This window comes from Notechis scutatus, chromosome 1, assembly GCF_049901735.1.
Source record: "Notechis scutatus isolate UNSWTSFEM ecotype Mainland chromosome 1, rNotScu1.2, whole genome shotgun sequence".
NCBI classification, from domain to species: domain Eukaryota; kingdom Metazoa; phylum Chordata; class Lepidosauria; order Squamata; family Elapidae; genus Notechis; species Notechis scutatus.
In genome coordinates this window covers 301779728-301797387 of record NC_142009.1, presented here as the reverse complement: position 1 = coordinate 301797387, position 17660 = coordinate 301779728, and the positions used below count along the sequence as shown (strand labels likewise).

The 17660-nt window shown below is 39.1% G+C and overlaps 1 protein-coding gene across 6 annotated transcripts in view; it reads left to right on the top strand.

The window, feature by feature from the left end:
• Positions 1-13872, top strand: part of DDX24 (DEAD-box helicase 24) — a 37945-nt gene extending 24073 nt beyond the window's left edge. For all 6 annotated transcript variants that reach the window (XM_087952122.1, XM_087952120.1, XM_087952119.1 and 3 more), the window contains 6 exons: positions 141-488; positions 4623-4776; positions 6322-6837; positions 8940-9015; positions 10051-10239; positions 11406-13872. In XM_087952122.1, the coding sequence (XP_087808248.1) occupies positions 141-488; positions 4623-4776; positions 6322-6837; positions 8940-9015; positions 10051-10239; positions 11406-11543 (1421 nt within the window). In that variant the 3' untranslated portion in view covers positions 11544-13872. The remainder of the gene's footprint in view (positions 1-140; positions 489-4622; positions 4777-6321; positions 6838-8939; positions 9016-10050; positions 10240-11405) is intronic.
• The last annotated feature ends 3788 nt before the right edge of the window (positions 13873-17660 follow it).

Genomic DNA, 17660 nt, shown 5'->3' with positions numbered 1-17660 from the left:
TCTTCAATAACTAAAAAAAAATCAGAAAGATCCCTTGGGTGAATTGTGTAGTAGCAATTGTGGTTCAGAGGGACAATTTATGTGTTGGCATAACTTTGGCTTCCCGTATGTCCTAACATTGGTGGTTGTGTGTGTTTTAGGGAGTGGAAAGACTCTTGCTTTTGCCATTCCGATGATCCATTCCATTCTACAGTGGTACAGCTCAAAAAACAGGACAAGCAGCACGTTTGAAGAAACAGTGGATGGTGAAGATGAAATGGCAAAGCAGCACACAGATACGGATGAAACTAATGCCCCTGAAGATGACAATGAGTCTGTGGCAGTAAACTCCATGGAGTTATTGCAGGATTCAGGATTTGATGTGGGTTCCCCAAAACAGAATACTGTTAAAGATAAAAATAATCCTCTTCTGGGATTGGTCTTGACTCCTACAAGGGAACTGGCTGTCCAAGTAAAGCATCATATTGATGCAGTGGCCAAGTTCACAGGTACGTCTCTTCCTAGTTTTGCATTGTGCTTCAGGTTTCCTATCCTAATATTTAATTTTTCTGCAGAACTCCTTTTCCCTTCCATCCAGGAAAAGTATAGAATGTGATACGGAATGCAGTTCCAGCTTTATGAGAAGATCCTTGCTGGTGTTTTTAAAAAAATATCTATTTTTCATTTTTTTCTGTAAACATATGCTTAGAATTTGGTCAGCTTGCACTGTTTGGAAATACAGCAAACTAAAGCTTTCTATATTAGCTGATACAGTACTATCTTGCTGGCTTATTCACGAATTTATTGAGATATGGAGGCAATCTACATTCGGTATGAAACCCATTCACAAGTAATGAAACGGATTAGGTTTTTTTGTTGCTGCTCTTAAAGACAGAATGTAAACGAATGGATTTAAATTAGAAGAAAGTCAATTTAAATGCCAGGAGGAACTTTCTGGCACTGCAAACTGTTTGCTTCCAGATGTGGCATCCTCTCTTTGTGAGAAATTTTAAACTGAAGTTGGATGAGCAGTTATTGGACATAGTTGAGTATATTTTCTGCATTGACAGGAGTTTGGTTTATATGGCTTTTCAGTTTATTTCTATTTTTGATTACCTGTTAAGATTTGTTAATAGGTCTTTGTACTTCTTTTTTCCTATGATAGAATATAGTAGAGTATTACTATGGCAAAGTAGAGTAGGGTATAGTAGTTTCCTTGTTAAATCAGGGAGGAACATAGGTAACTGTCATGCCAGGTCAGAGTATTTTTCCAACTAGTCCATAATTGCCTACAAGTTGGCATGCAAAGCACCCTGGCCTACAATTGAACTATTATCTCCTTGATTTATTTATGAGAAGTATATTTAGAATTATTTGCAAGGGAATGCTAGTGGCAATCCCTATAAATAGTTCTGCCTGTTAATGCAGTATCTAAAACCTCTTGTGTTGCTCCATGAAATAGTACAGGTGAAAGTCGAAAAATTAGACTATCATGCAAAAGTTCATTTATTTCAGTAACACAACTTAAAAGGTGAACTTAATATATGAGATAGACTCTTTACATGCAAAGCAAGATAGTTCAAGCCGTGATTTGCCATAATTGAGATGATTATGGCTTACAGCTCATGAAAACCCCAAATCCACAATCCCAGAAAATTAGAATATTGTGAAAAGGTGCAATATTCTAGGCTCAAAGTGTCCCACTCTAATCAGTTAATTAAGCCATAACACCTGCAAAGGGTTCCTGAACCTTTAAATGGTCTCTCAGTCAGGTTCAGTAGGAATCACAATCATGGGAAAGACTGCTGACCTGATAGTTGTGCAGAAAACCATCATTGACACCCTCCACAAGGAGGGAAAGCCTCAAAAGGTAAATTGGATGTTCCCAAAGTGTTGTATCAAAGCACATTAGTAGAAAGTGTTAAGCCTGAATTCCCCAACAAGTGTTAAGGAAAACAAACTAAACAGAATGTGTAGCGTAGTCAGATAGGCAGACAGGTAAATGTGTGAGATAAGTTTGTATTTTAGTTAACACGCAGTAAAAAAATACAGATACGCTTGTGCTATCAAAAATATAGTTTATTCCATTAGGAATTATAGCATAGTCAAAATAAACGGTCCATTAGTCATGTATCATTTCAGTCAGTCCAGTCGGGGATACTCAATTTGCAAAAATCCGTGTTGAATAGCCATTGTCAGTTCACTTACAATAAATCAGTCCGTACTATCTCCTCTCCATTGAGAAATCAACACTCCTTTCTCTCCTCCGTTCCAGTAAGGAAAAACGCAGTCATCAATCCATCCAGTAATTAGGGATCATTAAGCCAGAGAGAGAGAGCTGCAATTGACTTGTTTCTTTTATGGTGCTTTTACGACCACACCCTTAATTACATTCTTGTAGTTAAAGTTACACACACTTTAACCAACAAACCATGATAACTTATTTATTATTTTTTACCCAAACCAGTTAGGGTAAACAATATTATCCCTAACAGAAAGTTATGTGGAAGGGAAAAGTGTGGAAGAAAAAGGTACACAAGCAGCAGGGATGACCGCAGCCTGGAGAGGATTGTCAGGAAAAGGCCATTCAAAAGTGTTGGGGACTTTCACAAGGAGTGTTGGGGACTTTCACAAGGAGTGGACTGAGGCTGGAGTCAGTGCATCGAGCCACCACACACAGACAGATTCTGGACATGGGCTTCAAATGTCGTGTTCCTCTTGTCAAGCCGCTCCTGAACAACAAACAATGTCAGAAGCGTCTTACCTGGGCTAAAGAAAAACAGAACTGGTCTGTTGCTCAGTCCTCTTTTCTGGTGAGAGCAACTTTTGCATCTCATTTGGAAACCAAGGACCCAGAATATGGAGGAAGAATGGAGAGGCACACACTGCAAGATGCTTGAAGTCCAGTGTGAAGTTTCTACAGTCTGTGTTGATTTGGGGAGCCGTATCATCTGCTGATGTTGGTCCACTGTGCTTCATTAAGTCCAGGGTCAATGCAGCCATCTACCAGGAGATTTTGGAACACTTCATGCTTCCTTCCGCAGACGAGTTTTATGGGGATGCTGACTTCATTTTCCAGCAGGACTTGGCACCTGCCCACACTGCCAAAAGCACCAAAACCTGGTTCAATGACCGTGGGATTACTGTGCTTGATTGGCCAGCAAACTTGCCTGACCTGAACCCCATAGAGAATCTATGGGGCATTGCCAAGAGAAAGATGAGAGACATGAGACCGAACAATGCAGAAGAGCTGAAGGCTGCTATTGAAGCATCCTGGCCTTCCATAACACCTCAGCAGTGCCACAGGCTGATAGCTTCCATGCCACGTGCCGCATTGAGGCAGTAATTGCTACAAAAGGGGCCCAAACCAAGTACTGAGTACATATGCATGCTTATACTTTTCAGAGGTCCGACATTGTTCTATGTACAATCCTTGTTTTATTGATTGCATGTAATATTCTAATTTTCTGTGATTGTGGATTTGGGGTTTTCATGAGCTGTAAGCCATAATCATCACAATTATGACACATCATAATTGAACTATCTTCTGCTTGAACTACCTTGCTTTGCATGTAATGAGTCTATCTCATATATTAGTTTCACCTTTTAAATTGCATTACTGAAATAAATGAACTTTTGCACGATATTCTAATTTTTTGAATTTCACCTGTATATGTTTTTAATCTCATATTCAGAAACATGCAGCAATAAATTCACAGTGCCATATTTTTCAACTCTGATCGATGATGATCTAAATGACTTGAGAAGAGTTCACACTTTCTGACAATCTTTTAAACATGCATATCATATTGTAGTTTTTTATTGAATGTTTAGGTAAGTTAACATAACATATAGATTAACAATCAGCATAGATTCTGCAAAAGTAGATCTTATCTTCCTCATTTTTATTGAAGATACCAACATGGACACGGGTGGAACAATGTTTATTTACTTTTTTATCACACGCATTGGGCTACCCATCTCACAGAAGTGACTCTCAATGTTGTATACACAGATATTTTAAAAACTATTGACATTCTTCATCAAAGGCTCTTGAATAACTTAAATGACCATGGGATTAGATGAATTTTCATGAATTGCTAAATGGTTCAGAATAAGGAAGCAGAAAGTAGGGATAAATAATCAGCTTTGTCAATGGGGGAAATTAAAAGCTGACTTTCTACGGCCCTATGTGGAGATTTTCTTAAACAGTCATTATTTAGAGGTAAAAAGTGAGCGTACCAAGTTTACACAGGTAAAACCCAAAATGTTTTCTAGAAAGATCTATTTAGAAGAGATCAATAGTCAAACTATGACAAAGGAATTTCGGTTTAACAGTAAAGTAATATAGATTGGCACAGAATCCCCTAATTTCAGCTGTATGGTGAGGAGAGCTTGATTTTTTTCCATCATGTGGAAGTTAACGGTACCTAAAGCTTTTGCAAAAGACAAGGTGACATTCCCAGTGATGTGCCCCATATCCTTCAGACACTGAACTGGCTGCAAGAAAGTTACTTGTCCATCACACAAGGTCTTCTCACAAAGTAAATGCCGTCATTCCTCTGCTAGGAATACCCTCAAGTTGAATATAACATAGCAAGAGCAGTGATTCGTACATTTAAATGTTCATTTCTTTGCTTCAGATATTAAAACAGCCATTCTTGTTGGAGGAATGGCTCCTCAAAAGCAGCAGAGGATGCTGAAGAAGAAGCCAGAGATTGTCGTCGCAACCCCAGGGCGCCTGTGGGAGCTAATCCAGGAGAAGCAGCCCCATCTCTCCAATCTACGGCAGCTCAGGTATTACATACAGGGGTCTCTCCAAGGCTGAAACTCTTGATATACTTACATATTTCTGGGTCTTAATAAAATTATATATTATTCAGAATCATTGAGATTCTTCCCTGAGATTCAGACTTGTCAACGTTAATAATTGAGGTGCTTTTTAAAGTAGGTATGAAATAATACTGCAATCAAACTAGGAGATTGGTCTCTGTGATTTCATAGCATTTGTGTCGCTAACAGCTGCAGAAGTAGGTTTATGGTTTTAAAATGCTTAATTGTTTTATCCTTGATTATGAAAATTTGCTTTTGCCTTTGTGAATGTTGGGAGAGTGTGAGTTAAATTATTTCTATTGGCCTGGTGAATATTATTTTTTAAACCCTTCAACCTTTCTGACATCAAGAGCTATTGTTATTGATTGTAGTAGTCAGAAAATTGTTCAGAAAAAGCAGCAACCCCTCTGATAATCAGACCCTAAACTCTTTGGGCTAATCACAGCTTAAATTATCTCAGTAAGCACTTGGCTGTCGTATGATATTATGATCATATTTAATGTTTTAATGTCTTTTTATATATGGTTTAAATTAAATATGATTATGTTTAAATCATAAATATAAACGCTGTCCAGAATTAACTGGCCAGAATTGCTTTTTAGAGTAAGATGGGCAGCACATAAATTTAATAAACAAATAAATATGCTTGTTAAGAGTTCGGCTACTGCATTGTGCATGCAACTTCTAATCTCTTTTTAAGAGAAGCCCACACCGGATGCCTTATAGTAATCAATTGGTGGCAATTAAAGTATGGATCTACTCAGAAAGTAATAGCTGATAAGCTAATCTTAATTGTATCAAGGTACACAGTTTTTTTATTATTATTGATCATGCTACTTGGTTCAGCAACCATAAGTTCCTTATTCCTGTCTTGGGTCTTAATTATTTTTCTGTCCTGCTATTAATTGGAATTGGAGTTACACATTATGCAATGGGTCTGATTGTTGTTTAGCATAATATATGAACTCAGCTGGTATGGTTTATGGCACAGTACAGTATATTGCATAAATCTAGTCCATTAACACATTTGCTAAACAGCCACTTGGTTCACTTAATGTCTGTGCTGACTTGCTTAACAGCCATGGGAAACAAGGTCATAAAAGTAGATGTGACTCACTTAATGAACTCATTGTTCAGCAACAGAAGTTCTGGACCTAATTGTGGTCATAAATCAAGGACTACCTTTACATTGTTGTATTATGTCTGAGCTTTTCTAAGATATTCCCTTAACTTGTACATCAACAAAAATTGATAACCCATTTATAATCTGACAGCTGCTGATAGATGCAAAGAAGATCTATATAATCATAACATCTGGTGGGAAGATGTTGTTTTCAGAGTATTTTAAATAAAAGTGTGAGCACACAATCAGTGCAATCACATTGGAAATGTCTCGATGGATCAAGCTAAGGACCTGCTATAGCTGCTGTGGGAAAGAAAAGTAGGCTTTTCTGAACCCTGTTTCATTTCCAGATATCTTGTATAAAAACTTTCAAACTGTCTTGACAGATGCCTGGTGATTGATGAAGCAGACCGGATGGTAGAGAGGGGACATTTCTTAGAGCTGTCTCAGTTGCTGGAAATGTTGAGCGACACACAGCATAACCCAAAACGTCAGACATTTGTCTTCTCTGCCACCCTGACTTTGATCCATCAAGCTCCCACTAGAGTTCTGCAGAAGAAAAATGCTATCAAAATTGACAGGAAGACCAAGCTGGAAATGTTGATGCAAAAAGTGGGCATCAAGGGAAAGCCCAAAGTGATAGATTTGACCAGAAAAGAGGCAACTGTGGAGACTCTCACAGAGACCAGAATCCATTGTGATACAGAAGAGAAAGATTACTATCTCTATTATTTTCTGCTACAACATCCAGGCAGGACCATGGTTTTTGCAAACAGCATAGATTGTATCAAACGACTTACTGCACTCTTGACCATCATGGACTGCAATCCACTGCCTCTTCATGCAAACATGCACCAGAAGCAAAGGTTAAAAAATCTGGAGAGATTTGCTGAACGGAACAGGTTAGCATCTAATTCTTCTTTTTTTTTAATATATATGTTTTTATCCCAGCTTTCTTTTCATAAACAACTCAAGGTCATGAACGTACCAATATACCTTCTTCCTCCTGTTTTCTCTACAACAACCCTATGAGGTAAGTTGGGCTGAGGGAGAGTGACTGGCCCAAAGTGACACAGCTGGCTTTCATGTGCAAGACAAATCCAGAACTTATAGTCTCATGGTTTCTAAGTCAGCACCTTAACCACTACACCAAAATGGCCCTCTAAATGTAAAATAAACTAATAATTCAATATAGTTTAATTATATATTTTATACAATATATAAATACCGTGTTTCTCACAAAATAAGGCTGGGCCTTTTTTTTTTTAACCCGAAAAAACGGCTAGGACGTCTTTTCAGGGTGAATTAATTTCTCTCCCCCCCAGCGCACTAGCGCCGTCTCCAACAACAGCATCTGAGTCACTCCTGCTTTTCCCTCGTCCCCGTAACAACAGGAAAAAAAACATTTTGAGGTACCTGGGAGCGCCGCGTGCTACGTTTTGGTTTAGTCCCGAGCGGCTGGGTGGCCGTGAGAAGAGCCGAGCGAGCGTCTCTGCTGCTGCTACGCTTGGTGCTCCAGCCTCGGGCTCTGCAAGTTTGCAAAAGTCCCGGTGCACAGCCCGTTCCTACATTCCAAGCTCCCAGGCCGAACTGCAGCTGTCCCTCTCTCGCCAGCGCCGTCTCCAGTAACAGCGGCAGCAGTGGCGGGAACCATGGAAGTTACGGAGGCAGCTCCCCCACCCGAGAAGCAGCTGAAATGCTTCCACGGTTCCCACCGCTGCTGCCGCTGTTATTGGAGATGGCGCTGGCAAAAGAGCTCACGACCACCCAGCCGCTTGAGATTAAAACCAAAAGTGCAGTGCAGGTACCTCAAAAAAATTTTATTCCTGTTGTTACGGGAACAGGGGAAAAGCAGGGGCGACACAGACGCTGTTGTTGGAGACGGCGCTGGCTAGAGGCGCCAGCACCGGTGGGAACCGTGGAAGCTACAGAGGCCTGAAATGCTGCCGGACATCCACGCCGATGCCGCCCGCCTATTGACCTGGGTAAGGGAGCCCTCTGTGCTCCACCATGGTGTTAGGAGTGGCTGATGGTGAGGCGTAGCTGCCTGCTGGGCACTCCTAGTGGCAAGTTCCCCCCGCCTTCCCCCCCCAATTTCGTATGTTTTAAACTAGGCCTAAATTTGGGGGGAGGGGCTTAATTTCATTTTATGCCTAGAAAACATGCTGGATCTTCCTATTGGGGGCGTATTGTTGGAGAAACACGGTACATATGTGTGAGTATGTATGTATGTATGAACACACATACATACACATGCTAAATTTAGTTTATATGCTTGTTTCTCTGGTAAATATGAATTGTCCAAAATGGATCACGTTTGTGTTAGGTCCAATAAAAGAAAGTATAAAGAGAACAAGAAAGTTCAGAAATTCTCCACAAACAAATGAAGTAAATAGAATAGAAGGTATGACAATTCATCTATAATGGCAAAAACTACTAGAATCTCCCTTGTATTACTTTTTAAAACAATTCTTATTTTTATTTTAAGAAATGCTGGTTTCATTCATTTCAATCGAATCAGTAGCCAATCTTAGCTGATCAGATTTTGGCTGGGAGATGACCAGGAAATACCCTGGCTGTGGGCTAGAATGGGAAATTGAAAACCATCCCAAAAGGAGGCAGTAGCAAAACCTATTTTGTTCTGTTGCTGTGGAAACTACACGGATGTCCCTGTAGAGTCTCCAGGAATTGTACTTTATTCAACAAAGGCCCTACCTTTCTAAAGCTGTATTTATCTACTACAGTATGAATTAATTATATCCATTAATCACAGTTAACTGATTTATTTGCTTTATTCTGTTTATCTTCTGTTTGTCTTGGTCCACTATGCTTTAACTTAATCTCTTTATCTTCATTGTGACATATTCACAATCCATACTATTTTGCTAGGTTAACCCACCTGGCCATCTGGTGGAGTGCAGATGAGAACATTGTAAAGAAGGTTTCTCACCCCACCCACCCCAATTCTGTTTAATAAACTGCTGCTGTCCTTCTGTAATTTCAGCTGTCCCCTATTGACAACAGATGTAGCTGCTCGCGGTCTGGATATTCCTTATGTACAGCATGTCATACATTACCAGGTACCAAAACAAAATGTGTATGTCTCCGGCTATTGCTTGTAAGTTATGTTTTATGCGATTTTAAAAGAACCAGATGGATTTTATGGTCTGTGAGTTTTAACATGGCAAAAGGAAGAGAATTTGATGCATAATATAATAATAATATAATATGAGCCTCGGTGGTGCAGTGGTTAGAATGCAGTACTACAAGCTACTCCTACTGCAATTTGATAGATCGAATCCCACCAGGCTCAGCCTTCCATCCTTCCGAGGTGCCTCAGCCTTCCATCCTTCCGAGGTGGGTAAAATGAGGACCCAGATTTTGGGGGGCAATATGCTAACTCTGTAAACCACTTTGAGAGGGCTGGAAAGCACTAAAAAGTGGTATATAAATCTAAGTGCTATTGCTATAGTGCTATAAGCTAGGCCATTATTTGACAGAGGATAAATATAAATCTCTGAGAGTTGAGGCATTGCCATGAAGTTTGATGTTGCTGCCCACTGCATTTTCTCTTCACGTATGTCTTTTAAATATTCAAGCATCTTCAGGTGATAGACTTAGCCACTTTGTTTTCCCTTGCCCCTTCCCATCCATTCTTTTCCATTGCCATAATAATAGCTTCCTAACCCTAACCTTCTTCATAAGGAAAGAAGAGCTTCATTGCACAAAATATATTCTGTCTCCAAGATAGAACATTCTGAGAAAGATTGAGCTTTACTAGTCCATCTCAGTGTGGCATTCCAGGAGTGGTCCAGCAATTTTCCAGAAACAAGTCTTCCTAAAAAGAAAATGATGCATGTCATTCTAGTCACTGGTACCAGAGCGTTAATGTCTCTGACTTTTCAGTGTTCACATCGACTTGTAGATAAGTTCTACAGAGTCAGAAGTTTTGATCTTGGGTGTTCTCTGCATCTCCGTGAACTTACTCAGGCTATCATCACATTACAACAATGTAATCCATCCAACCGTGCTAGAAAGGATTCTATAGAATTGTCTTTTTTATATCAGCATTGTCCTGTCTCTGTGGAACTGTTGCATCTCTTGTGCTGTTCCAGGTTCCTCGTACTTCCGAGCTTTATGTTCACAGAAGTGGCAGGACTGCCAGAGCTGCCAATGAGGGACTGAGCTTGCTACTGATTGGGCCCCATGACTTGATTAATTTTAAAAAGATTTATAAAACCCTGAAGAAGGATGAAGAGCTTCCTTTCTTTCCAGTTGAGGCAAAATACATGACAGCAATCAAGGTAAAAAAAATAATTCTTTCTTTCAGAATTAACTATGCTTTTAACGGCATAACTTTTCAGGCTCATGGAGATCTTAAAGCAAAAGGTAATTTTAATTCAATTTGGGAACTTAATTGGAGAACCTGTGTATAGCAACAGTTACATAGTTTTGACGTTTGTTTTTGTGAATCCTTCCATGAGGTGACTATGGCCTTAGGTCCTGAATCTGCTCCTAAGGTAGTAAGAGAGAATCTGGAACTCAGACCATTGGATTCATTCTTTGTTGTACAAATCTGTTCAAAAAACTACACCAAAGATGCCTTTGTCTTCTTGGCTCACCGGCTATCTCATCACGCTACAGTTAGTCCTCGACTTAACCACCACAACTGCACACCATTTTAAGAATTTTTCTTGCCATGGTTGTTAAGCAAATCACTGCAGTTTTTAAATGAACCTTGCAAATGTTAAGCGAATATGGCTTCTCTCATTGACCTTGCTTGTCAGAAGCCTTGTGGGAAGGTTACAAACGGTGATCAAATGACCCTGAGACAGTACAACTGTCATGAATACATGCCAGTTGCCAAGTGCTCAAATTTTGATCACACGACCATGGGGAAGTTGCAACAGTTGTAAATGTGAAAAATGGTCATAAATAACTTTTTTCAATGCCGATATGGCTTTGAACAGTCACTAAATGAATGGTTATAAATAGAGGACTATCTCTACATATTCAGTTTGTACTCAGCTTCTGGACCAAGGTCTTTTTCAGAAATACAATTACCATCCCAAATATTTCACATTTCATACTGCACATTTGATTTACATTCTTAAGTGAAAAAAAATGCATGTGTCACAGTTACGATCTCAATATATTATTTTCAGACCCCTGCCGTGATAGTTTAATCTTTCTTTTCTGGAATATTAGTTACCCCACCAATTTTGTGTCCTCTGCAAATCTGATAAGCCATTTCTCCATGTCTTGTTTTTTTAACTAATCAGTAAAACGGTTGAAGAGTAGAGACTATGGGGTTGAATCTTTGACAGTGGAAAAGCTTTGCTGGCTAGCTTTTCCATTCTGCCACATCCGGGCTTTCGGATGTTTTTCTCATGTGCCCAATTTCTGGCCCTGTATGAATCACACTTGTACATAACCTGATAGCTTAGTTATCCTCTTTTCTTTGTTTCAGGAGCGTGTGAATCTGGCAAGACAGATTGAGAAGATTGAGTATTTCAACAGCCGAGCCAAGCATCAAAACTCATGGCTCCAGCAAGCTGCAGAAGCACTTGAAGTTGATCTGGATGATGATGAGCTAACAGGCAAGTAGGAATAAATGTGCAGACTGGGGAGGTCTCCAAAAAGATGCCTTCTCTCTTAGCCAGGATGCAGTCACAAGGAATGGCCACATGCCCGAAAATCCTGGTTGCATCATGGTATCGTCTCACAAATTAGGCAAAATTCGTGATATCATTTGTTCCAGTTCTAGAGGGTGCCCATGTGGTCCTGGTCTCTCTTTTGATCTAAAATAAATGTAGCTATTTTGGGGCAAGGACAAAATTTTCAGCTGCAGGCTTCATTCTAACTTGGTAAGAACGATTTAGGTATTCATGAGATGAACAGCTTTTGGCGATTGTATCCTGGAGTTAAGATGTTGCAGTAAGTACAACCATAATTGCAAATTTGTTTGAGTGTATCTTTCCCTCTCATGTTTTTTTAGAAAGATTTCGGGTGGGGAAAGCTGTGTGAGAATACAGTGCTATGCTATATTAGAACTTAAACTACAATGTTCATACATTCCCACCTTAAAACGACAAGAAGTGGCATCACTGCATTTCAGACAGCAGCTCCAGCAAGACTAGCAAAATTTACTATTGTAACTCAAGGGCAGAAATTGCTCACCTTTTTCTTATAATGGGAAGACGGCTGATATTGAACTACACAAGACACCCCTCTCCCATTTAAACCCCCGGTTTTAGCTCCGGTTTGAAATGGGGGCTCTTTGGTGTTATCTGAGCTTGGTTGTTTTCTTGCAGATGTTTCATTACCCAATCTAGTTTGGGTAATAAAACATCTGCAAGAAAACAACCAAACTCACAGAGCAAGGACCCCTCAGCACCAATACTCAATGGCAAAACTACCCATATTCAGTAGTACAATATTTCATGCCTTTTTCTCCAAAAATAAGGGTGCTAACCGGAGCAGGACATTTCTGGGAGGCAAACTTCTTTTATTTGTACTGTTAATACACACACAAAGATAGAAAGAAATGGATGGAAATTATGTTACCAAAATCTAACTATCTTGCTGGCAAATTGCAGCACCATGATATTTAGTAATAGCAATAGTGCTTAAATTTATATACTGCTTCCCAGGGCTTTACAGCCTTCTCTAAGCGATTTACAGAGTCAGCCTATTTGGGTCCTCATTTTACCCACCTCGGAAGGATGGAAGGCTGAGTCAACCTTGAGCCAGTGAGAATCGAACTGCCAAACAGAAGTAACCTGCAATACTGCATTCTAACCACTGTGCCACCATGTCTCTTTAGATGACTTTATTAAATTTTGTGACTGGAAATGGACACTTTTGCCTCTTAGAGGTCTGCCATTCCACTGATACTGATATTACTATTAATCTTCTGGAAAGTTGTAAGTCTCCTGCAGCTTTCTTGGAGGCTGAGAGGTGTCTCCTCCCCCCTAACCCCCCCCATCTCTCAAACATGATGCTCTGCCTTTTAAGGTAGATAGGCAGACTTCGCTCTGGATCCTTCCCAAATGAATAGATGCAAAAGGCACATGAACGTTAATACAGTTTATTGACTTGTACATCTTCCATCACACCCAACATTGGCTTCTGTGGTTGGCACCAGCACACCAGATCTGACACACTATTGTTTTCCAGCTTCATTATCAGAGATCTTTGTGAAAGAAAAGCTTGATTGAACCAGAGGCCCTCTATGTGAAAAATATCTGCCCTGCCATTGTATTTTGGTCGTCCTATAGTTAAATGAGAAAAATACTTAGAAGGAACATCTAATACAGCCTACTGATTGTTTTAAATAGGAATGGATAACATTGAAACTGGGATGTCAAATTAGATCATTATACACCTGAGTCCCGAGTTACAGCCTTGCCAATTTATATGGGTTATATATAACTGGAAAGGACGTTGTGTGTTTCTACTTGAAGGCTGGGATATTTTTAATCATTCAAATTATGACTTCAGTAATGAGCTTGACCTTTTCTTTTTATGTGTTATTCCGTGTTTTTTTTAAAAAAATATTATTATAGGAGGCCAGTTCACTGAGCAAGAAGAGAGCGAGAAGCACAGGATGCTGAAGGGGATGAAGAAGCAGCTTAAGCGCTTGCTCAGTCAGCCAGTATTTAAAGGTCTTATGAAAACCAAATACCCAACCCAGTCGGGGAAATTAGTTCTGTCTGACTGCATAGGCCAGCATTCTCAGTCTGCCTTGAGTGCTATATCAAAAGTACAAGTGAAGAAGGCAAAGAAGAAACAATAATAGACACATGTGAAACAATTGACAGGACATATGAAGATGAAAGCTAGAAAAATTTTCTTTTCCTCCTTTTGTAGATATGACTTACTCAGAATTCATTTCATGCAATTATCTGTCTTGAATAAATGATTATGATAATCTGCTACTGTTGTTTCCATATCATCTGTGGATTCAAAAAACAAGAGTTGGTAACTTTTTCATGTGCTGGGCACCATCAAAAGATCTAGTACAGTAGCCCAAGGATATGATGAAACATTCACATAAAAATGCTCAGATCTTCCAAGATTATGAAAGCTTGAAAGATGTTGGTCTTATATTTCAAGATCTCAGGCAAGAAGACTGAAATCTCATGAGATATTAGCCTACTTGAATGAAGCTTTGGGCATTTTGAAACACTTAATTGAAAAAATAATGGGACTTATCAGTGCTGAACTAGAAGACCTTGGCATAAAGATTTCCATCCACCTGATTTTTACCAAAGCAACTAATGCTCGGTTGTATATTTAGCACACATAAAAGAAAACATCATTAATTAATAGCATTTACATGTGATACATTTTGATGTAAAAGCAGTGATCATGGTAAGCACAAAACATAGTCCAGCTTTTTTCAATTTGGTGTCCTTCAGTTACATTAGGAAAGGCTCTCCCAGAGTTTCAACCAATATTGTTGGCCATGCTTAACAATTCTTAAAAGTTGCATTCCAAACATATTTATAGGTTACCATACTACGGGAAGCTGGGATAATCTTCCTATGAACCAATCCTATGCATTGGTCCAAAACTATCCCAACATCTTCCACAGTGGTGGGATTCAATTTTTTTTACTACTGGTTCTGTGGCCGGTGGCTTGGTGGGCATGGCAGGGGAAGGATACTGTAAAATCTCCAGTCAGAGGTGGTATTTGCCGGTTCTCCGAACTACTCAAAATTTCCGCTACCGGTTCTTCAGAACTGGTCAGAACCTGCTGAATACCACCTCTGATCTTCCATATCTAAAGGAGACCTAAAACCTGTTCCCTGTTCCTGGTCCAACTCCTTAAAACACTATGCCATACTGATTGTCAAATCTGCTCTACATGTCACTATGTATTTTGATATCTCTGATGACTCAACACTAGATGGCATCAAAGCATTACATTTCTGATACTCATGAAAAAACTGATGTAGGACAAACACATTTAATCCTCCCTTCTATTTTCCCCAGAACGACAACCTGGTGAGGTGAGCTGGGCTGAGAGACAGAGTGAGAGTCACCCAGTTGCCTTTCAATTTTGTAATTACGTAATTATAACAACCAATATTTTAATAACAAGTTATAATTATATATAATTGCATATCAAAATTTATGTTTGAACTCTCACTTTATTACCAGATCATCTGGTAATCGGGAGGATTTGGTCCAAGAGTTTCTGAGACTTTCAGGGCCAATAGAGGATTTGAACACAGGCCTCCCTTCTGACCACCATCGTATCTCTTTTTGTGAATCGCTGTGTATTTCGCTGTATTTTCATCACCAGAAAAACAGAATCTAAACAGTCTTTTTCATTGAGTAACTTGTGAGATTAGGTCAATGCATTTAAAACCTCAGCTGCATTTGAAAAACTTTCCACTGATTTCTTTTTTAATATATTTAATAAGACCTTTCTGGTTTATCTACTTTATTAATAAATACAATGCTTTATGGCATAATGAGCTTTATTAATATTAACTTCCACTTCTGGTTTAGAGTCATGTCTCTATAAAAGAAATTATGACAGGATCCTGCTTTAAGATTTTGCCCTATCATGCCCCCAATATATCCACAAATAACTGGCTTCCTCTCATCCCAGGCCATGAACCAGACAGGCTTACATCACCTTAACTGGGTTAATGTTACAGTAGTATCTCCCTATTCTGACAAAGTTCAAGAAGATTTCAAGTGCAAAGTCCATTTGACTGTATTATCAGTTACCTTAAAGCAGCGTTTCTCAACCTCAGCATCTTTAAGAAGTGTGGACTTCAATTCCCAGAATTCCCCAGCCATTCTATTGACTGTCTATACATCTTAAAGAAACACTGCCTTATAGGAATATCAGGAAATTGCAGTGACTTGAAACAAAGGAAATGAAGGCAAGAGAAAGATTGACATTGGGAACAACATATTGGGCTGGTATAATTTTTTTCAATTCAAGGAGGAGTGGGAGCACTTTCACTCAGAAGTGAGGAAAGAACCATAGTCTATAATTTTAGGAGATATAAATGTGGGGTGCAGAGCATCAGAATTATCCAAACCAAATTTAGGACTATATAGATTCGCACAAATGCAGAAACAAACGATGGCATGAACATTTTCACAGTTAAAGAAGAAAAAAGCAAAAAATATGTGCCATTATTCAAATCCATTAGTGATTACTTCTATGGGTGCAATATATATCCAGATTTGAAAGAGATAACTCAGAGCTGGTTGACATTCTGCAGCATTTGTTTTTAATTACGAATCCAATTGGAGCAAAGTTGCTAAAATCATTGCTAAAATAGAGGTGCACAATTATGAATCCCCAGGCCACTAAGAACCTTAAATTCTTCTTTCAGAGACCCTTCAAAACTTATCTCAGACTATGTTTATGAGAGAAAACAGGTTTCAAAATTATGTGTTGTGTTTCAAATATATAGATATAATTACGTTTTTTATTTATCAGCTGTGGATGAATGAAATCAGATGTGGTATGTGCTGTACCACATCTGCCTTGATCCTACCAATTATCTGGAATGAATCCCTAATCAGGCTTTAATTCAGCCTTAACCTTGTAAGGTTGCACACTCTTAAATATACATTATGAGCAAACAGTTAGCATCTACAGCTTTCATAATAGATCACTAGAACATTTTTACAGAAATGTTCACATAATACTTAAAACAAAAATTGAAGGTGAATCATTGTTGGTTTTCCTCATGGAATGTACTTCTCCCATCCAATTTCTGATTAAAATGCAGGGAAATATGGTACAAAATGTTGGCTTTGTATTCTGTTTCTAGTAGACATTTCAGACATTTTATCTGTGGCTACAGACATTTGTAAATATTGAATCTCAAAGGTGCAAGAGGACCAGGTTATATGCAGGTTTGCATAAATCTCCCGAGGATTTATGCCCATTCCACCAGGTCAGAAATGGTGGGTGTGCTGTAGATAAGATTTGAGGGGGAGCTGGTTCCTCCCCATCCAGATCTTCCCAGCCTCCAGGCACCATGTGGCTTCTTAAATCCTCCCTCTTTCCCCTCCCCAAAGGATAAGAGAGGCCCCTCCTTTCCCTTCACTCTGCCCCACAGGTATGATTAAGCACTTATGATTTTGTTATAATTAAATAAGCATTTATACATATAAAAAAATTATATTAAATATATTATCTTTTTTTAAAAAATTCATATTAGTGGTCCTCAGGATTTAAAAGTATGAGTTTGGTCCCTGAGGTCGAAAAGGTTGGCAACCCCTGCTCTAGATCCTGTCACCCCTTCAAAGTAGACATATAGGAAAATGAAGTTATGACTGCTAATTCTACTTTTATTACAAGATTACAATAACAGAGTCTTGTAAGTGTGAATATGTTTCCACCTCCCTCTCTTTTTTTCTGTGAAAACTTGGGAGGAGCAAACATGAAGTACTTTCTCAAATTACATGTCTTCCCAGATTGAAATATCTTTTTTCTGATTGTTGTTTTGGTTGCAGCTCTTCCTCTTGTTCCTCAAGATTTTTCCTTCTGTCCATTACAGGTCTCATCACTTAAATGTTGTCAATTGATAGAATCCTTGAGACACACTTAATCTGTAGCCACCCCAGCCTTTTAGAATAGTCTCCCACCCAAGATTCAAGGAATGCCTATTCTTTTAGCCTTCCGGAGGCCATGAAGACCTGGATCTTTCTCCAAGCATTGGGCCAAGGATGGAGATTTGTT